The sequence below is a fragment of the Pelodiscus sinensis genome, chromosome 29 (genome assembly GCF_049634645.1).
Source record: "Pelodiscus sinensis isolate JC-2024 chromosome 29, ASM4963464v1, whole genome shotgun sequence".
NCBI lineage: Eukaryota > Metazoa > Chordata > Testudines > Trionychidae > Pelodiscus > Pelodiscus sinensis.
The window spans coordinates 465,543-490,163 of NC_134739.1; the positions used below are offsets into that span (position 1 = coordinate 465,543).

Genomic DNA, 24,621 nt, shown 5'->3' on the forward strand with positions numbered 1-24,621 from the left:
TTTAAGTCTTCGTAATCCATCTTGTGACATTAGGGACCACTTGTACGCTCTGCACTGGCCCCGGACAGACCCACTGGGGCTGGGGAAATGTTCTGCTCATGTCAAAGCCCCAGAGGAACCCGTCTGCAGACTCCGCCAGAACACTGCAGCTGCTCTCGACCCTCCCCACCACCAGCAGGTGCAATGGCCACATGAAGCACGCATTTCCGAGTGCATCTCCACCTAGCACATACAGCTCTGGCAGGGCAGGTGTGCTCACACCAACATCCTGAGGTATACAGGTGGCTGCTGTCAATGCCCCCTTTGCCATGTGGCCTTGCTCACTTGACTCAGGGGGAAATTAAAATATTGCAAAGACAGGAAGTTCTTTGAACCCTGGAAACCACAGCTATGTAAAATAGAACACCCTGTACAAGGATGGCAGGAAAGAGACATTTTACAGTAACACTTGCAATTTTATAGTGTCCTGCATCGGTGGGTTTTAAGGCACTTGGAAAACATTCATTAACTCACAACCAGGAGAAACAGAGGGGGATGGCTTGTGTAGAGTCCAAGTGAACATTTAGGGCCAGCTCTTGGCAGCGGAGGATGCTCCGAAGTGGGGAAAGTGAACCCCACAGTCCAAATTCCCACTCCTGGACAAGACGGCTATGAGACTCTTTCAGGAGCCATATTCCATCCAGGGTTGAATCAACACAGGCTCCTTGCACCCTGGCGGCTAGCACTTCAACGAGGTCAGGTCTTAGACGTCCAGCTGAACCGTGTAACCGATTTCAGAGAATCTTCACCTATGCAGGCACCCCTCTCACTCCTGCAGCAGTCACTGATCATTAGGAACAGGACTAAAAAGTTAAAAGCAAGCAGCCAAGGGACCCAGCTTCCCCTTGAGAAGTTTACAAGAGACCCTCATCTTGTCATCTGTATTCAGAGAGCAAAGCTCATTAAGGCTCACGACCATCACCCTTTACCACCCTGGACATTCCAGGCAGAGTTTGGTCCCTTAACAAGTGAATTAAGAGAGAAAATGCCTGAAGAGAAAGCACATCAGCCCACCAATTCCCGCAACTGCTGTGACTGCCACGAGGCGCACCACGAGGAAATCCAGCGAGTCCTCCAGCTGTGAGTGCAGTCTCAGGACCTGCCTCCGCGTGCTCTCCCAGTCCCCGGAGTTGTCAATCACGTGGTCAGCTAGTTTGCACTTCTCATCAAGTGGCAGCTGGGAAGCGATGCGCGCCTCGGCCTCGGCCTGGGCCAGGCCATTCCTCTTCATCAGTCGTGACAGCTGGGTCTGCGGATCACTGCCGGGGTGGGAACGAGAGACTGAGCCTCAGAGAGGAGTCTGGACAGGAGTGACGTTCCCCAATGCCCCCACACTGCAAGCAGGGAAACCGAGCATGCTCAGTGCGCCAGGGCAACAGGCGCTTCTCCGCCCTACCCCCCAGTACACCTGGCGGGGAGAGAGCGAGTCCCCTCTGCACTCAGAGACCACTTCACCCCAGCGCCTCCCTGGTGAAACGTTTCCTTTCCTCCGGAGCCTGCCAAGCAACTGACCCGTTTGTCTTACCAGCCAGTCGAGCCAGCGCACTCACCACTGCTGGAGGGGGAGATAACGCAGCACCGCCCCCTGGTGTGGCATAGTGGGGGTGCTGTCTGCTCTGTAACCTGGGGTCCCCCTGCACTGTGATGTGCGATTCCCACTGACTCACCCAAACGTGTATTAACCCAGACACCTGAGCTCAGCCTGAGGAGCTAACGGGATTCCCAGGGTGAGAGACAAAGGGAGGGAGGCGGAGATCAGTAGGAGGCTTGGGGGAAAAGGATCAGTTGCTGGCTGGGGAACATGAAGGAGTCGGCCTATACTGAGGACTGGAGGTCTAAGGGGGTGATGCCCCCCCCCAACCCAAAGGATCTGAGGCATCCTGGCCCAGACTCCTGTAGCCACATCACGTCTGTGTTGTGCTGTAGCCTGGAGAAGCAATAAACCCTCTCTAGTCTCTGGCTGGCGGAGTCTGTTCTTGCTGCTACAGGGCTGCAGGATTTGGGGGAACCCCGACTCGGCATCACACCTGGTAACAGGGCATCAGCACCAGCCGAACTAGCATGCGGGGAGTGGACGTCACATGGTGCATCACATCCCCTAGTCCAGCTGAGGGGTTTCTAAGTGTCCCACACAGGGATTTTGATGCATTCATTAGCACTATTATTTCGTATTTGCATTCCACAGCCCACTGGAGATCAGGGCCCCGTTGAGCGATGGGGTGGCACAGACACCCCGGGAGGCAGTCCCTGCCCTAAACTGTCTGATCAGACAAAACAAACAAAAAGCAAGAGAGGAAACAGAGACAGAGAGGAAACCCTTCAGAGTCTCAGACTAGTAACACTGCCTGCTTGTATCCCTTTCATTCTTAAGGCTGGCTCTGTATTTAGCCAGTCAAAATCCACAGGGATTAGTTTTCTGAATCTTAAATGCAAGTAGCAGGACCATGTTAACTACAAGGCTGCATTAACAAGGGCTTCCAAAAGGACATTCACTCACCAGTTTCCGTGACCGCTGCGGCACTTACCTGTAAACGAGGACTGTGTGTTTCATGAACTTGGTTAGCGTGTTGGTCTCAAACAGCAGAGGAATGTCCAGTATAACATAGCGGTAGCCTGGATGAACAAGCCAACCCCCCCACCAAAACCAATAGGTACATATTAAATCGAAGCATTACTGCTCATCAGACCCCTACCCGCCACAGCCTGCACACACAGACACACACAGGCTCCCCAGTGCGAGTCTGCACAGAGAATTGCATAGCTGCACAATTGCAGCTGCCATCCCCGGAAAGTGTAGCACTTTCACTTTCTTCTCCCCAAAAGAAGCGGAGGTGTTTTTGCTTAAACTTCCCAAAGGTTTCCAAGCCTGGGACCTTTCAGGACACTTCAGAACGTTGAGAGTGAAAAGAGAGTTGTCATGCAAAGCCTGATGCACCTTTGGACTAGAGAAGGCATTGCCAGCCAGTCAGTCAGTCAGTCTCTCGCTCTCTCTCACACACACACAAACACAAACACTCAAAAAGAATTGAAAGCTTCTGCTTCAAACATGGAGGGTGCTGGAGCTCCTTTAAGCAGGTCAGAATTTAAGTGTATTTTTCCTTAGCCTACGACTGGAAGTTCTAACCCATTGTTGCTGAAGCTTTCAGAAATAAATGCCAGCCAGAGTCAGGTAGCAGCATGCAACCCTGCATCCCAAATGATTCAAGTTGGTAAAATGATAAGCAGCCAGCCATGCAGGCTTATAATGGGACGTGTTAAGTTGGCCAACTAGCGATAGCGTCCCTGCCAGTTCCACTCAGAGGCAGTGTCTCCATGACCAACTGTTTTATAAACTACAATATTCTCCTGTATTTGTCTCACTCCCAGCTTCACCGCAGCTCCCAAGAGCCACCTTTTCTGTTTCTCATAACAGCCTGCCACAAAAGCATTCCCGTATTTTCCTCCACATGTTAAGCCTTCCACCACACCCCTGCCCCAACCCCTGAAAACAGGCTGGTCTGAGGAGCTGCAGGGCCACACTCACTCCTGTGCTTGTGACGGGTAACAGTCATCAGGGCTAGAACTGAGCACTTGACCCCCTTCAGAGCAAGGAATCCCCTTTGCCAAGTGGAAGGCAGGACTTACAGAGTCAGAGTTAGAAGGGACCGTAAGGATCATCTAGTCTAACTCCCTGCCAAATGCAGGACTTCTAGCCATGACTGGCTGCTGCATTAAGGGCTTCTGTCTTGCAACATGAACTTACAGAAAAGCTATTTTAGAGCTCAGGATGTTAAAATGCGGTTATCAGGCTAATCGTATAGTCAATACAAGTTATACAGTTAGTCAACAGGACCACTCTGCAGAGCCGCAGCAAGGGGAGCGCCAGGAGCCGGCTCAAGCCGGGACCGAGCAGTATGACTCATGCCAGCTCTGGGAACCGCCCGCACTGTGGCTCTTAGGTTTAAAATGCAGAGGTGAGGTGATCTGTGAGAGCTGGGACCTGGCAGCCCCATCTGCTGTGACCAGGAGGCTGCTCCACCCCCCTGCCGCCTCGGATAGAGACAGCAAGGAGGAGCAGGCAGCACCCTGGAGACAGCACTGGGAGGAACTGGCTTTTAACCCGCCTCCTGTTCCCCCCCAACCTGGCTGCCTCTCATTGAGGGGGGGAGGAGGTGTGCTGCAGGGAGCATGGGGCCACCACAGGAATTTCTTTAACCCCGCATTGCCAGCATCCCCCCTTCTAAGGCCCTCACAGTGGGACTCATGGTACTTTCACAGGAGGAGCCATTTTTAAAACCCTGTGGTCTTCGAAAGAAGCCGCGGGATGGTGGGAGGTGAGCCAAAGGGTTATTAGCCCTGTTTGGGTTCTGGCTGTGTGATCCCACATGAGGGCCTATAAAACCTCATACCATTAAAAAGCTCTCACCCGTAGATGCTACGGCATGGTACAAAAAGCCGAGGAAGATGTGTGGTTATAAAATAGCACCTAGATGCAGAAAGAAATGGTTACTCCTCTTTCGCAGCTGCTGTTCTTAGAGGTGTGTGTTGTGCGTGTGCATGCCCATCAGGTGGAAAACGTTTGTCCTGGCAGCTAGCTGCAGGGTCAGCCCACCGACCCTCCCACTCTTCAGTTCTTCTTGCCGGCTACTCCGACAGCGGGGCCGGGGGTGGGTACTGGAATAGACATGAACACCACAGCTTGAAGAACAACAGTTACAAAAGGTGAGTCACCGTTGCACAACTAGCAGCGCTCAAAGAAGTATTCCAGTCAGGTGACACCCAAGCCCAAACCTAGCGAGCGGGGAGAGGGGGTTCTTCAGTCATCAGTGCACTGCCCTCCCAAAGGCTGCATCACCCCAAGGCTTCCGAGTGATCACGTAGTGTGCAGCAAAAGTGTGAGTCGAGGAGCAACCTGGGCAAGGGATGCTGTAGGGGACGCCTGGGCCCTGGCAGGGTGTGCCGGGAACAGCGACAGAGGCATCCCCACAAGGCCATAACATTCACAGACACAGGACGCTGTCCATGACGTAATGCATCAAGGGTACTGACTGGCCCTTCATTCTCTCAGCAATTGCCACACACCGCTGAGGTGATCTTCAAAAATGGTCTTGTTTTGTGAATGGAAAAGGCCAGGGCTCTGGGTACACAGAGAGCGGAGCTGTTCCCTAGCACCAGAAGGCGGCTTTGGGTAGAAAACTGGGAGAGAAAAAGTGCCCTGAGCCATGTGGAAACTGGAGCCCAGCTTTGGTAACAATGCCGGATGTGGGCGGAGCTGCACCTTATCTTTACAGACTAATGAGAGAAGCGCTAATCAGCTTGTGAAGCAAGAGACAGCGAGGGGAAATGCCAGCCACCCTCGCTGAGAGGAAGAAGAAACTGAAAAGGGAGAGGGTCACTGGTGCCCTATATTGGCTGCCATTTCCGCACCACTGCTGGGGGCATCAAGGCTGACCCTATGCCTAGCTGCTAGGAGAAAAGTTTTCCCGCTACTGTGCATGTGTGCACACACACACCTGACTGGAATGCACATAAACAAGCACTCAAAGAAGAGTCTATTTTATGTACTCCTCCATCTAGATGAACAACGAGGAGTCCTGTGGCACCTCCTAGACTAACAGATTTATTGGAGCAGAAGCTTTTGTGGCAAAGACCCACTTCGTCACATGCATCTAAAGCTAATGCTCCAATAAATCTGTTGTCTACAAGGTGCCACAGGACTTCTCATGTTTATGCAGATTCAGACTAACACGGCTACCTCTCTGATACTCCACCTAGATGCTATTTTATATCCCCCTCTACTGGGAAAGGAAGGTAGTTTTGGTGCTTAAGGCACCAACAAAGAGAGCAAGAAAACAGACATGCCCAACAGTGATCTGAGCTCTCCTACACACACAAAGCCATGGCTTTCAACTCTGATCTCTTGGAGTGCGGAAGTGGGGGCAGTGCATTCTGTTGGGAAACCCTCTCCAATGGCGTAAGGACTCCTTCTTCCAGCTCTGCAGGACTGGAGCTTAAGGCTTTCAACTCGTCACCAGCTACAGGACCGGGCCTCAGAACGGGGTGGGGGCAGGGATTCAGTATCTGTACAAACCTTTAGCTAAAGCCATTTGGCCCATGACACCAAAAATAAATCTCCCGAGTCCATTACTGGAAGCCAATGAAGACAAAAGGATTTGTGACTGGATAGCTGGAGCAGGACAGTTCCCCAAGTGGCTGCCAGGGGCTCAGATGCCTCTTCCTTCCCATTTCCCCAGCTGTGTCACCTTCCTTCACTGCCTGACTTTCTCCCCCTGCCTCTCTCAAGAGAGCGTGGCTTCTTCAGCTCCCTAGCAAAGGGCTATTCAGCTGTCACATAGCTCCCCCTTGATAAGCTCTGCAAACGAGGCGGACTCCATTAAGACATCCTTCTGTCTACATGGAGACCTCCAAAACAGCTGGTGATCTTATCTGGCATTTGATTAGACCAAGTTTGACAGCTGTATTTGTTATATTTATCAGAGGGAAAAGCGGGACTTCAGAATCCACAGCTGTCAACCCATTTTTCACCTTATCAAGTTTAAAAGAGCTTTATGGCTTTTAGTTAAGCTGGGGATGGCGGGGCAGAATATGAGAACATTTCAGAAGGTGTGACACTATCGAAGGAGCAATCGCAGAAGAAGCCATACAATGCGTTTTCTGGCCCTACAGATGTACTTTAAACCATATAAGGGAGAAAATGTGAAGGGCAAAACTGAAAGGCAGAATTCTCTGAACACTAACAATGAAAGGATAGCCACATCGCTAAAGGCCACCAGTGACATGGCACAAAGGCAGGCAGGCAGGCAATGTTTTAGCTCCCTCTTTCTCCATCAAAATAAAACCCAGCCATGTATTGCTGGTTGCTTGTACAACCAGACTATGCCCGATATCCTGGGGTTCCAGCACGATTGCTTAGCGTCTTACCTAGCACAAAGTATTTAAAGATCTGCTTCAGCATCTCTCTCTGGATCTGAGGGTGAGTGATGGAGTTCAGCAGCTGCCGTTTTTCTGGCTGGGAGAAGATAATGTTTCCCAGCGCCTCCCGGTTTATCTCCCCGCTCTCCAACAGGACTTCACTTCCAAAGTAATGCACTATCTGCTGATAGGCTAAGAAGTGGGGCTGAACCACTGATCAAAACAAACAGCTGGAGGTTAGTGCCAAAGCTGCATACAAGGAAGTGTTTACATCAGTGAAGGGTCTTAAATGAATCTTAACTCATTCCACTGAAGACCAGGCCTTTCAAGGGAGATCACATCTGTTGATCAGCATACACTGAAGCAAAGCTGTGGAACATCTCACCTAAGGGTCTAAAAATCTACAGGAGATCCAACTTGAATCTCATACCGCAGAAATTAATTTGCTACTTTTGGTTCAATAACACTTTAAATTTCCACAGTGCCAGACACCCAAGAGATCAAAGCACTTTGCAAACATTAATTAGCTTCCTCATTCTCCTATGAGGCAGCATGATCCCCATTTCACAAAGCAGTAATCTGGGGAAAAGGGTTTACTTGCGGTTACACAGCAAGTTGGTAGCAGAACTGGGAAAACAAGGAGTTCTGTGGTACCTTGTAGACTAACATTTATTTGGGCATCAGTTTTCATGGGTAAAAACCCACTTTGTCAGACAAAGTAAATTTTACCCACAAAAGCTGATGCCCAAATAAACGCTAGCCCCTGAGGTGCCACAGGACTCCTCGTGGTTTTGGCAGGTACAGACTAACATGGCTCCCCCTCGGAGAGCTGGGAAAAGCATGGCCGAATCATGCTTCCTCGCTCTAATAACTAGGGCTCAGAGGATTCTCTTTTGACAGGTTCTAAGGGCAGAGGCCCTGCTTCTAACTGAACCACTAGGAGTGCTCAGTAATGATAAATGTTACTGCGGTTTGTTTCTTTTCAAAAGGGAAAACCTTGCAGTGAGCAGTTGTAATAAAACCTTTGCCATTTCCGAGGGCCAGTTTAAATGTTGATGGATCTTTCAGCACACATGCCTTAAATCAGTGGTGTGCAAACTGTGGGGTGTGCCCCCCCAGAAGGGCATGGAGGAATGTTCGGGGCTGGGGGGCACAAGTGGTGATGCCAGGCAATGCGAACCAGATCCCACGGAGGGCTAGGGACAGAGCGCCACTCTCACCCTGACTCACCTCAGAAGGCCACCCAGCCTGTGGGTTGCATGCCTCATCAATTGCTGCTCCCAGCAGCCTATGCTCACGCGCTCTCCCCCACCCTGAAAAGGCAAGGAGGTAGGGCAGGTATTGCTCTGCCCATGCGGTGCAGCCTGGCAGCACAGTAATGCGGGGGGAGGGGGAGAGATTCTGCTAATGATAAGGAGGAGTGAGTGGTGCCTTCACACAGGAGAGATGACGGCCATCGATTCGGTTTGAATTCATAAGGGAAGACAGACGTTGCTTTGTCCATTACCTCACTACACTCCAGAGAGGTGGACCTGGATTCAGCAAAGCACTTTAGCCAATGGGACATAAGATACACTCAAAGTTAAGTTCGTGCTTAAGCCCCACTGCCTTTGATGGGACTTAGCTGCACGCTCAAAGGCAAGCACACGTTTAACCGACATGCACTGTCAGGGGAAGCTGAAAGGAATTGAGGGAACAGGTTCAATTCCAAATGGGCGGCGAGTGGAGAGCTCACTAAGCGGGGGAAGGGGGGGATACATACATTGGAGGGCAGGAACAGGGTCCAGAGTGATCCAGACAAATTGGAAGACTGGACAAAAGAAATCAGATGAGGTTGAACAAGGACAAGTGCAGAGTCCTGCCCTTGGGACGGAAGAATCCCAAGCATTGTTACATGCTGGGGACGGACTGGCTAAGCAGCAGTTTGGCAGAAAAGGACCTGGGGATTGCAGCGGATGAGAAGCTGGATACAAGTCGGAATTCCCTTGTAGCCAAGAAGGCTAAGTGCATATTGGGCTACATTGGTAGAGCACTGCCAGCAGATCTAGGGGAGTGACTATTCTCTTCTATTCAGCACCAGTGAGGCCGTGTCTGGGGTACAGTATTCAGTTTGGGTCCCTGTGGCGTAGTGGGGGGCTGTCTGCTCTGTGACCCGCGGGCCCCCTGCGCTGGGATGGGAGATTCTCACTGACTCTCCCAAATGTGGATTAACCCAGACAACCAGGCTCAGCCTCCCAGGGAGGAAGACAAAGGAAGGAGGGTGGAGACCAGCACCTGGCTGGGGGCAGGGCTGGAAGAGAGGTTTTTTTAGTTTCTGTCTGGTATCATGGAGGAAGCAGCCTAGGAAAGGGGCTGGGATTTAGGGGCCCAGTCTCCCCCATCTCAAGGGGGGCTGAGGCATCCTAGGCCTGCCCTGGAACCAGATTACATCTAGGCTGAGCTGTATCCTGGAGAAGCAATAAATTCCCTCTATTCTACTGGCTGGCGGAGTCTGTTCGTGCCACTACGGGGGTGCAGGAGGCGGGGAACTACGACGCGCCGTCACAGTCCCCCTCTACAGAAAGGGCGTGGCCAAATCGAAGCGAGTCCAGAGCAGGGCAATGAAAATGATTAGGGGGCTGGGGACACAGGACTTCTGAGCTAAGGGAACTGGGCTTAATTGGTCGACAGAAGAGAAGAGCGAGGGGGGATTTGATAGCAACCTTCAGCTACCTGAAAGGGGTTTCAAAGAGAATGGGGAAGGCTGGTCTCAGTGGTGACCAACGCAGAACAAGGAACAATGGTCTCAAGTTGCAGCGGGGGAGGTCTAGGTTGCCTAGGGAAGTGGGGGAATCTCCATCCTTAGAGATTTTTTAGTCCCGTCTTGACAAAGCCCTGGCTGGGATGATTTAGTTGGGACTGGTCCTGCTTTTAGCAGGGGGCTGGACTAGCAGACCTCCTGAGGTCTCCTCCAATCCTAATCTTTAGTGACCTTAGAAGACAGTAAGGATGTAAAAGGTTGACCGGTTAACTGGTAAGCATTAGGTTTACTGAAATGCTTACCCAGTAACCAGTTAACCGGTCCAAACTCCAATGGGCAGCCAGCGGCAAAGACCTATCTGGTGGGATTCCACCTACGGTGGCCCAGTCTGGAGAAGCCCCTGATCTGTGACAGGCCGGCTAGCAGGATTCTCGCCATGGCAGACTGCGCTGGAACAGTCCCTGCCACACCATCCCACAGAGGCCAGGGACTGCAGCCCAGGTGGGACACAGCCCTGGCTGCTTTGCACCAGCCCTCTAACAGTTAACCAAGATAATTTTAGTCATTTAACCGGTTAACTGTTTTAATGGGTATTTACATCCCTAGGAGACAGGGACCAATATTTGGCCTGTTCTAACTGAGCACTCCTGCACTGGATGAACCGTGCTGGGCTCCCACAAAGAAGTTGTGGGTTACTAAATATCACAGAGGGCTGGATATTAATAGGTTGAAGGTTTCCAGTGTCATCAGTAAGGGCTCCTACATAATAGAACTGGAGATTTTTTATGATAAATTGCACATGAAGGCCTGTAGGAGGCCAATTCCCAAGAACTGTTTGGAGCTTATTATAGACTAGTGTGATGTAAGAAAAATGTCATTTTAAAAAAAGTCATCGAAATCACCACCCAAAGGATAAAATAATAAAAAAAGTAATTGGGAGAAGGCTGGGGATAAACTGATGTGGAAAAAAAAAAATCAGTGTATGTAATTTTGTCTAATGACACAGACATTTCTACTTGATTGAGTCTCAGAGCAAGTCAGAAAGACATTTTTCTAAGATGAATTTCTTACAATTACCCAAGTAACTGGAACTCCCTGAATTAGACGTTAACAAGGAAATTCAAGTAGTAAACACCACCAATAAATAAATAAATAAAAGCAATTGAAGAAAAATAAATTGCTTGGTGCAGTGTGGCACTGAACATGCACAGTGGTTCTACATGGCATCCTGGTCTTTCAGAGGCCCGTCAGCACCGCTAGCAGGCTTTCTGCCCCTCAAGAGACATTACACTGCAATAAAACCTCAAAATATCACGGCGTTAAGATGGCTACTGAATAAGTCCTTCAATGAATAGAAAACTGGAGGTACTTAAAAATGAAGCCATCCACGTGACATTGCTGTCTGCATAATACTTTGTACATCTGCAGTGCTGTTCATCAGCAAACCTGCAAAGGGATGGATACAAATTCAACGTCACAAGACCCTGATAAGGCAAGCCCCATTTTACAGAGGGAATGGAAAAATAAGGGTTTCACCTGGATCGGAGGATGATCTCAGATCTTCTGAATCATCACCCCCAGCTCCAATGCACTGGACCTTGTATGGCAAGTGTTACAGATTCCCAGGCATGTGCATTTTGGTGCAGCACAATAAAACAAAACTGCAGTTTTGAGTACAATTGCAGCTGTCACACGAGGCTGGTTCTCATCTTTGTTGCATTTTTAAGGTGAGAACTAAATTTGGGGGCAGAACTATTTGGGATCTTGACAAAAAAGCCCCAGCGTGAAGGAGGACAGTCTCTTCTGGGGTATCAAAGTGACATTCACTAGTCATTCAAGCCTCACCAACAGCCCCTGACAGGTAGGGAGCTGTGTCGTGGCAGCTTTGGTGATGGCTGGAGGGAGGGAGTCACTGATCTGCAGAGAACTTTGTTACACTCCTTACAGACAGTTGCTCTACACAGCAGTGTTCACTGCACTATGCTCAAGGAGTACAACATCCAGAGCGCTATCCCTTCACAGTGTGTGTCAGAGACGTGTCTTTTGATCAAAAATGTATCCTGTTCCCAATCCCCGAAGACAGCCAGTCCACACCGATCTTGTCTTAAACTGGGCAAGCAAAAGGTTCAGCTATTGACTGAACACAGAGCACCCTCTGCTGTCTGAACTGCAAAGCAGCACCAGACTATTTCCAGATTGTCAGAAAAATACAAGAAAAGAGATCAACTATGCAAGACTAACCCTGTCTGGCAATAACATCAGCATCAATCACCGCACAGCCCAGTTCCCGGAACACTGCAACCACTGTGCTTTTTCCAGAAGCAATTCCCCCCGACAGTCCAACCAGGAACATCTTGCTCTGGAAAGGAAAGAAAGCTTAAAGCAAAACAAATTAACTCTGGGTTTCATTAGTTCTGGACATGCACATATTTGTCCTCATTCAAAGAGGACTATGCTTGTATTGGTGTCATGTTTTCATGAGCAATCTCAAAGCACTTGATGAACATGGATTAACCCTTACCCTCTGAGTCACCTAACCCCATTTTACACACTGGGGAATGGAAACAGAGATTAAGGCCAAGATCATTTAGTGCCCACCAGTTCTGAATGCACAATGTGTACAGCCCTGCAGATCCATGGATAACTGCTTTATATCCACAGGGATCCACATCCACAGCTCTGGATGCTGATATCTACAGCTCCGGACACTCATTTTGGATCCATGCAAGGCTCTGAGTCAGATAGCATCTAATTTTCAGAAGAGCTGAGTATCTACAGAGCCAGTTGGCTAACGGGAATTGTGGCTGCTCAGCACCTCAATAAGTTAGGCTATGAGTCTCAAATGAGGACTCCCAAATTAACAGTCACTAGGGATGTCAAATACCAGTTAATTGGATAATTGATTAACATCATGAATTCTTATCAGTTACTCGACTATTCTATAGTCCCTAGGGGTGGGGCCGGTAGCCAGCGCACTTCAGCCCCAATCTCGAAGAACCCCCCCGTCACTCTGCACTGCTGCCTCTGTATCAGAAGCAGCTGTGCGGGGTGCCAGGTGGGAACTGGTCCATGAGGGGAGCCAGTTTAAAAAACAGCTCTCCTCATGAACCAGCTGCCTGTTGCTCTGCGCTGCTGCCTCTGAATCAGAAGCAGCAGTATAGGGTGGCAGCAGCCCATCTGGAGGGGCAAGAGGAGCTGAGCTCCCTAATCCGACATGAGCTGGAATTGAGCCGGGCTGCCTGCCGACCAGGCTCCTAATACACTTTAAATGCAGAGCCGCAGCAGAGGAGGGTCTCGAACCCGGCAGGAGCCAAGACTGAGCCAGGCTGCTGGCCAGCCGGCTTTAAAAAAAAAAAAAAAAAAAAAGGATTGGTGGGACGTGCGTGTGTCTATAGCATTAGCCAATAAGCTAAAGCTTATAGGATAATCAGTTAGTTGACTACACTATTACATCACTAGGAGACACCCCTGAAAATTTCAGCCCAAGTGACTTAGCTCATCTCCTCTCAGAGCATCTGTCCCCCAGATAGGCTTCATGGACGAGCAGAGAGAGCACTCCATGTTATCTCAATAGGCGGGATGCAACAGCAGAGAGGCTGCCTCTAACAGAGCCAGCACCCACAGCCCACTGAGGCTTACAGAGCAAAACCCAGCACATTTAATTGCCCCAGCAAACTAACTTCAGGTCAGTGCTGGCTATGGCAAATGTGCAATGTGCTCTCTGCAAAAACAACATTAAGGAAGCAGGCTGCCAGGTTCTGTACTACCTGAAGGTTGCACATTTCAAAAGGGTAACCTGATGTGGAGTTTCTTGTAGTATTCCAACCTATTTGTTCATGCCTATGAATCTCATTAGCACCCTTGTTACTTCGCTAACACACTGAACTTCAAGGATTCAGTTTGCCTGTTGTGGGCTAAGATTAATAGGGTTCAGGGCCAGAATGTCTCTGTTCTGATCACTTCCTCCAACTGCCTGCCTAGCACAGACCACAGAATTTCAGCCTCTGATTCATGCATCAAGCCCATTTCTTCTAGTTGAACTAGAGCATTGTTCTTTTAACATCTGGTCTTGATTTTAAAATCCCAACAGACCCCTACATTCTAAAGACTCATTACACTAATGGTTAATAACGTGTGTCCTATTTTTAGTCTGAATTTGTCTAGCTTCAGCTTCCACTGGCTTGTCTTATGCCTTTGTCCTCCAGACTGAAGAGCCACCTACTATCAGAAATATTCTTCCCTTTAAGTCTTTACAAACAATGATTCAAGCCACCTTGTAACTTTCTCTTGCTCACTGTGCTTGGCTTATTCCCTTCTCCAGCCTCTCAACATAAAGCATGTTTTCCAGAATCGTTCTCACAGCTCTTTTCTGAAAGGTTTTCAATCTTTCAACATCCTTTTTGAAGCAGACACCAACATTGGACTCAATATTCCACGAGTGATCCACCTAAGGCCCTATACAGAGGTCATGGTTTTTTTCTGATGAGAAGTCTAAAAGATCTCAAAATGCTCCAAGTGACCCCTATTTTGGAGAGTCTGGTCTGACTTATAAACATCTAATCTCATCAATATTAGAGCTTCCTTTTTCCAGGAAAGAAAACTCTTGTGCCGAATGCAGTGTTGGGGGCAGAGAGCAATCTCAATCCAGGGCTATGTCTATACTGCACCCGTTTTGCGAAAGAAATATGCAAGTGAGGCTAAGCATGGAATATCGCTGAGCCTCATTTGCATAATTAATGAGTGACCACTTTTTGCACAAAAGGTGCCTACACCGCTCCTTTTTGCGCAAGACCCCCCGCTTGCGCAAGAGCTGTTCTCCTGGAAAAGAAATTCATATTACTTGCACAAAACAGGTGCAGTATAGACATAGCCTAACAGAGTTTTGCAATTTGCTCACTGTTAGTTCCTCTGCACTTGTTTGTTCAAATTACTTGACATTCCTTCCAGTGCAAAAATAGTAAAAGACATTAAGTGTGAGCCATTTCTTCAAGATGTATGAATGCGGATGTGTATCATCTCATCACATGAGAACTAAGTCCCTGTATGGAACCCTTTTTTCCCCCAATACAGCAGAAGGTATACAAGTATATGATTTCCAGTAAATGAGAAATACTGTGCATTCCAGATGGATCCTAACAACTCACCGTTAATGCCTATTAACTGACAACTATTTATTTATTTTATTTATTTAAATATTTTTACCCCGCCTTTCTATTTAAAATATTCAAGGCAGCTTACAAGAACAAAAAAAAAATACAAATATATATAAAAATTTAAAATATGAGACCTCAGAGGGACATAACCAGCTAAAAACATAGAGAGAGGAGGAACTCACACATCCAGACTCAAACATTAATAAAAGCACGAGTAAAAAGGGTGGCTTTAGCCTGACGCCAAAACAACACTAGTGTTGGTGCCATGAGAATATCCCGAGGAAGAGAATTCCGCAGCCTGGGAGCAAAAGCTGAGAATGCCCTGTTCCGCGTAGATGTTAATCTTATCTCCACAAGTGGGGGAACACGAAGCAAAGCCTCCCCAGCTGACCTCAATCCCCGGGCAGGTTCATATGAGAGAAGACGGTCCTTCAGATACCCCGGACCCAACTCATTTAAGGCTTTATAGGTCATAACTAAAACCTTAAATTGTGCCCGGAAACATACTGTGCTCGGTATAACTAGTGTTAGTTAAAACTCGAGCAGCCACATTCTGGACCAGTTGAAGTTTCCAAAGGCTCTTTAGAGGCAGCCTCACAAAGTGCATTACAGTAATCCAGTCGGATCACTGTGGCCAAGTCATGTTTGGATACTATTGTAAGGATACTGCTTGAAGTAGCATTAGCTGCCCACTAGGTGTCACACTTCCATCCAAAGTGATGCCTGTGTAAACCTAATGAGCATACATTTATATGGCACCTTTCATCCAGAAAGCTTACTAAAGATTAGTAAAGTCTGAAACAACAAATTCCAAACACTGTGGATGCACACACATGTGAATTACTTTGCCTACCGCTGAAATGTGGCCACCTCTCATTGTGTACCAGCACAAATTAACACTGATGAGCAGCATGAGACAGTGAAAATTAACAGATTCAAAAGAGCGTCAGATGGCAAAATATAGTTAACCAAGAGACAGCGCTCAACACAGCGTAGTAATCACTATGTATTAATTACTTGTGCAAAGAGAGCTAAAGAGTCTTTAATAACAAAAAGCGGTTCATCTTGTGTGCAAATCTTGGCTGCTTACCTGTTAAAGGGTGGCACCAGCCGTGCTGGTTTTCCTTTTGCTGGTGACCTGCGTGTGTATCGAGCATACAGATCAAACAGCAGTCCTGTAAATGGGGCAGGGAGGGGCAGGCTGGGAGACAGCGATGTCAGAGGCCGGATGAGGGGCCAGAAGATTCTATGGCAGTTGGAGGCAACTCAGAAGTGGAAATGGGCAGCCAGCCGAAAGTCACCGTGCCAGGCCGCCATGAAGGAAGCCAGTGCCAGATGCCCTGGTCAACTGCCACAGTCCTGCTGCTATCAGTACCCAAGGCAGCACCCAGGTCTCCTGCTAGTGCTTGGAAAGAGGCAAGTGCACATTGCTAATTGTTCTTCCCAAAAGCCTAGGAAAGCAGAGTGGGCCAGGCAGTTCCAGGGTAACAAGAACCACGGGGGATTGAGAAGGAGGTCAGAGATAGAAAGCCTACTAATAGTGAACACAGCTTTTCACAAGACTGACAAGTCACTCTGTTGCCAGTTCAGGAAGACTGACCCATGCATTCCTACTTCCATGGGCTGAGGATCATGACATTAAGTCCTAATTCACCATTCCCCTGCATCAGGGGTCATCATTTACACCAATGCAAAATCCAGGCCATAATGGTACCATTTATACTCACTTTGCATTAGTGCAAATAATGATACATGGTGCGAAATAACAAAGAATCAGTTCCTTTGCAAGTAACCTTTAATTTAAAGGTGGGACGATCATGTTTGTCTACTGCTTGCCAATTTCCCCTCTGCTGTGCAGAGTAAATAGAGTTTAAAACTGTTGCTAGCCCTTACATATAGGCCTCTAGCTTGTGTTCGCTTCTGACTCTTAACAACGTTATTTTTTCTACACAAGTACACTTACACACTCTAGTCTGTCCTCTTGGTGCTTACTTCAGTGGAAAGAGATCAGACTGAAAGACCAGTGCTGAAAGTGTGACCAAGTCGTGGTTGGGTTGCTCTCAGGATGATATGGGATAATGTATTTCATTAGAATGAGTTAGAGATGAGCCCGTTATCCGCTGGTAGCTGGGTCATCCCCACCAGCAGAGAGAGAGAGACACAAACAAGTTTTCCAAGAACAAATTTAAATGAACTAACCCTTACTGCCTTCTATAAAATAGCTCTGAGAAAACAGGCATCTGTCTAATTCGCATAGTGTAGTTGTAGCTACGTCAGTCTCAGGATATTAGAGAGACAAGATAGGTGAGGCAATAGCTTTTAGTGGAACGATTTCTGATGGTGGGAGCTTGCCTCTTTCAGCAACAGGAATTGGGTACAAAGATATTACCTCATTCACCTTCTATTTTATAGTCAATTGACAAAGCAATGTGATTATCCATTTCTATCACAGCTATAATTGTTTTAGTGACTTCCATTTTTAAGACCAAGTTCAGGCAGTTTGTGTTCAACTGGCCAGTTGGCCATAGAAGAATCACAGGGCTGGGAATGAAAGGAAAAAAATCATGCCAAAAGACCTTTGGCATTACCCTTTGTGTTCAGCTAAATAAGCACAGGGCAATAAAGGCAGATGGGTTTTAATAGACAAGGGTATTATGAAAAGTTTTCATTTATCCAAAACAAAATAACCTTTGCGCTTGAAGTGCTTTAACTTTCACCATAACTGCTGCATCTCTTCCCTCAAATTCACTTCCAGTTTGGGTGAGAATGGACCGTGTCAAGTTACTTTTGAGATTTCCATAAGTCTAAAGATGGATTTAGCCCTTCTGGGTGTTCTGAATAAATCTTTTAACACCATGCCAAACAATGCAGGTCATATTAAATTAATTAAAATCTGTCTAAATTATACATATCTCTAGTAGGGTCCTGCAGGGATCTGTTCTCAGTCCAATGCTATTCAATATATATTTCTAACAGATCCAGGGTATGTCTACACTGCAGAGTTTTTTCAGAAAAACGGCTTTTTTTTTCTTTTTTTTTAAAACATCTTTGCTTACATCCACACCGCAAAAAAACTTTTTGGAGGGGGAAGAAAAAAAAAATCAAAAGAACAGAGGGGTTTTTCTGACATTGGTAAACCTCTTTCTATGAGGAAGAAGCCTTTTTCCAAAAGAGCTGTTTCGGAAAGAGGCATGTGTGGAGGGGGAAGAGGGAGTTCTTTCGAAAGAAGAGGAAAGAGGACAAAGCATAGGTGCCCTAGTGGCCACTTCGTCCATAGTAATAACAGCTTAAATACGAGATAGTGTTCATTCAGTGTGGACGCAATCTTTCGAAAATGCAGATCGCTTTTTTGATCTGCTTTTGCTGTGGAGACACTCTCTTTTGGAAGAAGTTTTTTCAGAAGATCTCTTCCAGAAAAGCTTCTTCTGAAAGAAGCCTGCAGTCTAGACATAGCCCCATTCTAGGAATTATTTTGGGGAAGTTCTCTGGCCTGCATTATGCAGGAGTTCAGATGACCATAATCATCTGTTGTGGCCTCAGAATCTATAAATGTCTTTAGTAATTACTACAAGATTTACCTTGTATTGCTCAGGTCCTTAAATGTTTTGTGTTTCTTCATTTAAACCATCGTACCAATATGGAGCTGGGGAGGAGGGGCTCAGTATGCAGGTTACCCCAGGGAAAGAATCGCAGAACTAGAAGGGACCTTGAGAGGTCATCAAATCCAGTCCCCTCCCTTCACGGCAGGATCAAGCACCATCTAGAAGACCATCCCTGACTGATGTCTATGGAACCTGCTCTTGAATATCTCCAGAGATGGAGATCCCACAATCTCCCTAGGCAATTTACTCCAGTGTGTAACTACACTGACAGGTAGGAAGCTTTTCCTAACATCCAACCTAAACCTCCCTTGCTGCAGTTTAAGTCCATTGCTTCTTGTCCTATCATCAGAGGCCAAAGAGAACAATTTTTCTTCCTTCTCCTTGTGACACCCTTTTAGATACCTGAAAACCGCTATCACGTCCCCCCTCAGTCTTCTCCTTTCCAAACTAAACAAGCCCAATTCTTTCAGTCTTCCTTCATAGCTAATGTTCTCTAGACCTTTAATCATTTTTGTTGCTCTTCTCTGGACCCTCTCCAGTTTCTCCACATCTTTCTTGAAATGTGGTGCCCAGAACTGGACACAATATTCCAGCTGAGGCCTAATTAACACAGAGTCAAATGGAAGAAGGACTTCCCATGTCTTGCTCAAAACACTCCTGTTAACGCAGTCCAGAGTCAGGTTTGCTTCTTTTGCAACAGCGTCACACTGTTGACTCATGTTTAGTTTGTGGTTCACTCTAACCCCTAGATCCCTTTCTGCAGGACTCCTGCCTAGACAGTCGCTTCCCATTCTGTGTGAGAGAAACGGGTTGTTCCTTCCGAAGTGGAGCACTTTGCATTTGTCCTTATAAAACTTCATCCTATTTACCTCAGACCATTTTTCTAGTTTGTCCAGATCATTTTGAATTTGTACCCTATCCTTCAGAGCACTTGCAACCCCTCCCAGCTTGGTATCATCTGCAAACTTAATAAGTGTCCTCTCTATGCCAATATCTAAATCGTTGATTAAGATATTGAATGGGGGTGAGGGGGAGAGAAAAAAGGACAACCCTCACTGCAGCAGCTTGGGCAAGGTGAGAAGCACCTGTCCACAGCCTTTGCAGCTGCAGTGGGCACAGCCGAGGGAGGGGTGCACATCCCAGTTGGGGACAGACACACCATAAACTCTCTGAAATATGTAGTAAATACCTTCCCCTTTCTCCACCTCCGCTGGCTCAATGGGGTTATAGTTGTCCCATGCCTCGTCTTTGGCCCCTTGTGGTCAATATACAGTATCACAGTCTCTCCTACCAGACCCCCTCCCTTTCTATATTATGGAAAATAGCTGAATTCCATGCACATCCCATGGTCCTGGCACAACCAAACCATTACCTTACTGCATACAAAATTTGGTGGTCCTAGTTCTTACCATTTAGAAGGAGTTCTTAAAAGAGAGTCACACATAGATGCACACACAAAGTTTCTAAAATATAGTAGATCTGGAATATAAAATCATTGCTAGTCAAACACACAAATGGTGAGACAGGTCAGTTACACATGCTAATTTGAATTGTCTGGTAAGATGCTTGGCTCTCATGGACAGCATTCAATTAAATGTAAGGTTATATGCTGAGGAACCAAGAGTGTAGGTCAAACTTATAAAAATAGTTGACTCTTCCCTAGAATGTAGTGACACTGAATAGGACTTAGGGCCATGGTCACCAACCAGTAGATCGTGATCTACCGGTAGATCTCGGAGGCTCTAAGAGTAGCTCTTGAGCCCTCTCTGAACTGCACGCCTGCGCAGTACATTTACATTCGATTTCCTCAGTTGAGGAGCAGCTACTCACCGAGCAACAGCACAGGTGAGTAGCTGCGAGGAATGGTGGATTTTTTTTTAAAGTAGCAGTATAAGGATTGGGAATAGCAAGTGATGGAGAGGAAGAGAATAGAGAGGGCGGGGCTTCAAGGAAGGGGCGGGGCGGTAGATCTTGGCTCCGTCTGTCATTTAAAAAGTGATCTTGGGTGTAAAAAGGTTGGAGACCACTGACTTCGGGTATGGCACACAGCCAAAGGAAAAGACACTCCCCTGCAATGCTGTAAGATCCTGAAGCAGGCGGGTACAAGGAGAGGTTATGGGCTTGGTACAGCACTGATTGGAAAGCCATGCCCATGTCTAGCATCCACACTGCAGGGAGGCTCAGAAGAGAGCTCCGAGAAGGCTCCCTTAGGAGACTGCGGAAGCCTGATCTACTTAGATTGTTATTGAATGTCCCGGGAAGAGGCGCGACCAGAGCCCGTGGATGGGCGAAAGGAGGCTGCACAGCGCCTTCCCCCCCCCGGCCCTTCCCAGCCCCCCCCAGCTCTTGGCGCCTCCCGCCCCCCGGCCCTTCCCAGCCCCCCCCAGCTCTTGGCGCCTCCCGCCCCCCGGCCCTTCCCAGCCCCCCCCCAGCTCTCGGCGCCTTCCCCCCCGGCCCTTCCCAGCCCCCCCCCAGCTCTCGGCGCCTCCCCCCGGCCCTTCCCAGCCCCCCCCCAGCTCTCGGCGCCTCCCCCCCGGCCCTTCCCAGCCCCCCCCAGCTCTCGGCGCCTCCCCCCCCGGCCCTTCCCAGCCCCCCCCCCAGCTCTCGGCACCTTCCCCCCCCCGGCCCTTCCCAGCCCCCCCCCAGCTCTCGGCGCCTCCCCCCCGGCCCTTCCCAGCCCCCCCCCCAGCTCTCGGCGCCTTCCCCCCCGGCCCTTCCCAGCCCCCCCCCCAGCTCTCGGCGCCTTCCCCCCGGCCCTTCCCAGCCCCCCCCCAGCTCTCGGCGCCTTCCCCCCCGGCCCTTCCCAGCCCCCCCCCAGCTCTCGGCACCTTCCCCCCCCCGGCCCTTCCCAGCCCCCCCCCAGCTCTCGGCGCCTTCCCCCCCGGCCCTTCCCAGCCCCCCCCAGCTCTCGGCGCCTCCCCCCCGGCCCTTCCCAGCCCCCCCCAGCTCTCGGCGCCTCCCCCCCCGGCCCTTCCCAGCCCCCCCCCAGCTCTCGGCGCCTCCCCCCCGGCCCTTCCCAGCCCCCCCCCAGCTCTCGGCGCCTCCCCCCCCGGCCCTTCCCAGCCCCCCCCAGCTCTCGGCGCCTCCCCCCCGGCCCTTCCCAGCCCCCCCCAGCTCTCGGCGCCTCCCCCCCCGGCCCTTCCCAGCCCCCCCCCAGCTCTCGGCGCCTCCCCCCCGGCCCTTCCCAGCCCCCCCCAGCTCTCGGCGCCTCCCCCCCCGGCCCTTCCCAGCCCCCCCCAGCTCTCGGCGCCTCCCCCCCCGGCCCTTCCCAGCCCCCCCCCAGCTCTCGGCGCCTCCCCCCCCGGCCCTTCCCAGCCCCCCCCCAGCTCTCGGCGCCTTCCCCCCCGGCCCTTCCCAGCCCCCCCCAGCTCTCGGCGCCTCCCCCCCGGCCCTTCCCAGCCCCCCCCCAGCTCTCGGCGCCTCCCCCCCCGGCCCTTCCCAGCCCCCCCCCAGCTCTCGGCGCCTCCCCCCCGGCCCTTCCCAGCCCCCCCCCAGCTCTCGGCGCCTCCCCCCCCGGCCCTTCCCAGCCCCCCCCCAGCTCTCGGCGCCTTCCCCCCCGGCCCTTCCCAGCCCCCCCCCAGCTCTCGGCGCCTTCCCCCCCGGCCCTTCCCAGCCCCCCCCAGCTCTCGGCGCCTCCCCCCCCGGCCCTTCCCAGCCCCCCCCCAGCTCTCGGCGCCTCCCCCCCGGCCCTTCCCAGCCCCCCCCAGCTCTCGGCGCCTCCCCCCCCGGCCCTTCCCAGCCCCCCCCCAGCTCTCGGCGCCTCCCCCCCGGCCCTTCCCAGCCCCCCCCAGCTCTCGGCGCCTTCCCCCCCGGCCCTTCCCAGCCCCCCCCAGCTCTCGGCGCCTCCCCCCCCGGCCCTTCCCAGCCCCCCCCCAGCTCTCGGCGCCTCCCCCCCCGGCCCTTCCCAGCCCCCCCCCAGCTCTCGGCGCCTTCCCCCCCGGCCCTTCCCAGCCCCCCCCAGCTCTCGGCGCCTCCCCCCCGGCCCTTCCCAGCCCCCCCCAGCTCTCGGCGCCTCCCCCCCCGGCCCTTCCCAGCCCCCCCCCAGCTCTCGGCGCCTCCCCCCCCGGCCCTTCCCAGCCCCCCCCCAGCTCTCGGCGCCTCCCCCCCGGCACTTCCCAGCCCCCCCCCAGCTCTCGGCGCCTCCCCCCCCGGCCCTTCCCAGCCCCCCCCCAGCTCTCGGCGCCTTCCCCCCCGGCCCTTCCCAGCCCCCCCCAGCTCTCGGCGCCTCCCCCCCCGGCCCTTCCCAGCCCCCCCCCAGCTCTCGGCACCTTCCCCCCCCCGGCCCTTCCCAGCCCCCCCCCCAGCTCTCGGCGCCTTCCCCCCCGGCCCTTCCCAGCCCCCCCCCCAGCTCTCGGCGCCTTCCCCCCCGGCCCTTCCCAGCCCCCCCCCCCAGCTCTCGGCGCCTTCCCCCCGGCCCTTCCCAGCCCCCCCCCCAGCTCTCGGCGCCTCCCCCCCCGGCCCTTCCCAGCCCCCCCCAGCTCTCGGCGCCTCCCCCCCCGGCCCTTCGCAGCCCCCCCCAGCTCTCGGCGCCTCCCCCCCGGCCCTTCCCAGCCCCCCCCAGCTCTCGGCGCCTCCCCCCCGGCCCTTCCCAGCCCCCCCCAGCTCTCGGCGCCTCCCCCCCCGGCCCTTCCCAGCCCCCCCCCAGCTCTCGGCGCCTCCCCCCCGGCCCTTCCCAGCCCCCCCCCCAGCTCTCGGCGCCTCCCCCCCCCGGCCCTTCCCAGCCCCCCCCCAGCTCTCGGCGCCTTCCCCCCCGGCCCTTCCCAGCCCCCCCCAGCTCTCGGCGCCTTCCCCCCCGGCCCTTCCCAGCCCCCCCCAGCTCTCGGCGCCTCCCCCCCCCGGCCCTTCCCAGCCCCCCCCAGCTCTCGGCGCCTCCCCCCCCGGCCCTTCCCAGCCCCCCCCCCAGCTCTCAGCGCCTTCCCCCCCGGCCCTTCCCAGCTCTCGGCGCCTCCCCCCCCGGCCCTTCCCAGCCCCCCCCCAGCTCTCGGCGCCTCCCCCCCCGGCCCTTCCCAGCCCCCCCCAGCTCTCGGCGCCTTCCCCCCCCCGGCCCTTCCCAGCCCCCCCCCCAGCTCTCAGCGCCTCCCCCCCGGCCCTTCCCAGCCCCCCCCCAGCTCTCGGCGCCTTCCCCCCCCCGGCCCTTCCCAGCCCCCCCCCCAGCTCTCAGCGCCTCCCCCCCGGCCCTTCCCAGCCCCCCCCCAGCTCTCGGCGCCTTCCCCCCCGGCCCTTCCCAGCCCCCCCCCAGCTCTCGGCGCCTCCCCCCCCGGCCCTTCCCAGCCCCCCCCCAGCTCTCGGCGCCTTCCCCCCCGGCCCTTCCCAGCCCCCCCCCAGCTCTCGGCGCCTCCCCCCCCGGCCCTTCCCAGCCCCCCCCCAGCTCTCGGCGCCTCCCCCCCCCGGCCCTTCCCAGCCCCCCCCCCCAGCTCTCGGCGCCTCCCCCCCGGCCCTTCCCAGCCCCCCCCCAGCTCTCGGCGCCTTCCCCCCCCCGGCCCTTCCCAGCCCCCCCCCAGCTCTCGGCGCCTCCCCCCCCGGCCCTTCCCAGCCCCCCCCCAGCTCTCGGCGCCTTCCCCCCCCCGGCCCTTCCCAGCCCCCCCCCCAGCTCTCAGCGCCTCCCCCCCGGCCCTTCCCAGCCCCCCCCCAGCTCTCGGCGCCTCCCCCCCCGGCCCTTCCCAGCCCCCCCCCCAGCTCTCGGCGCCTCCCCCCCCAGCTCTCGGCGCCTCCCCGCCCCCCCCAACGGGCCGCCGAGCTGTGGGGCGCGGGGGCCGGTGGAAGCGGCCTCAGGCCCCCCCGATCCCCTCACCCGTCCGCGGGGCCGCCTCAGCCTCGCCGCCCTGTCCCGGCCTCTCGTTGGCGGGGAGCAACCCGGCCCCGCCCGCTCAGCCAATCGCTGCCGCTCTTCCTGGGCTCGCCCCGCCCCCGGGGCGTGAGGGGGGAGGTCAGGCGGGCTAGCCCAGGCCGGGGGGGGCGGGGCCTGCAGCCTGTAGCTCAGCGCGCGCTGCGAGATCAGCCTGGCCCAGAGCCCAGGGACGCGTCTAGTGCGGGGGGGGGAGAGACACGTGTTTAAACTCAGCTCTTGCTTTTACACTTGGGCCCTGCCACACTCACAGTCCGCTTTGGTCAGTTACATGGGCCACCAGCTGTTTGAAGTGATACATTTTGTGATTTCAGCTATTTAAGTCCTGAC

General features: G+C 52.8%; 1 protein-coding gene across 3 annotated transcripts; it reads right to left on the bottom strand.

The window, feature by feature from the left end:
* Positions 1-434: 434 nt before the first annotated feature.
* On the bottom strand, positions 435-24,359 carry DCAKD (dephospho-CoA kinase domain containing). 3 transcript variants are annotated; one of them, XM_075911749.1, is made up of 5 exons: positions 24,238-24,359; positions 11,933-12,050; positions 6,961-7,164; positions 2,565-2,652; positions 435-1,298 (listed from the first exon to the last, which is right to left on the bottom strand). In XM_075911749.1, the coding sequence occupies exons 2-5, from the start codon at positions 12,042-12,044 to the stop codon at positions 1,013-1,015; spliced, it is 690 nt and encodes a 229-aa protein (XP_075767864.1). In that variant the 5' UTR covers positions 12,045-12,050; positions 24,238-24,359; the 3' UTR covers positions 435-1,012. The 3 variants fall into 3 exon arrangements, with proteins under 3 accessions (XP_075767864.1, XP_006130934.1, XP_014432872.1); XM_006130872.4 differs by lacking the exon at positions 24,238-24,359 and adding an exon at positions 19,856-20,765; XM_014577386.3 differs by lacking the exon at positions 24,238-24,359 and adding an exon at positions 15,935-20,765.
* Between the last annotated feature and the right edge of the window lie 262 nt (positions 24,360-24,621).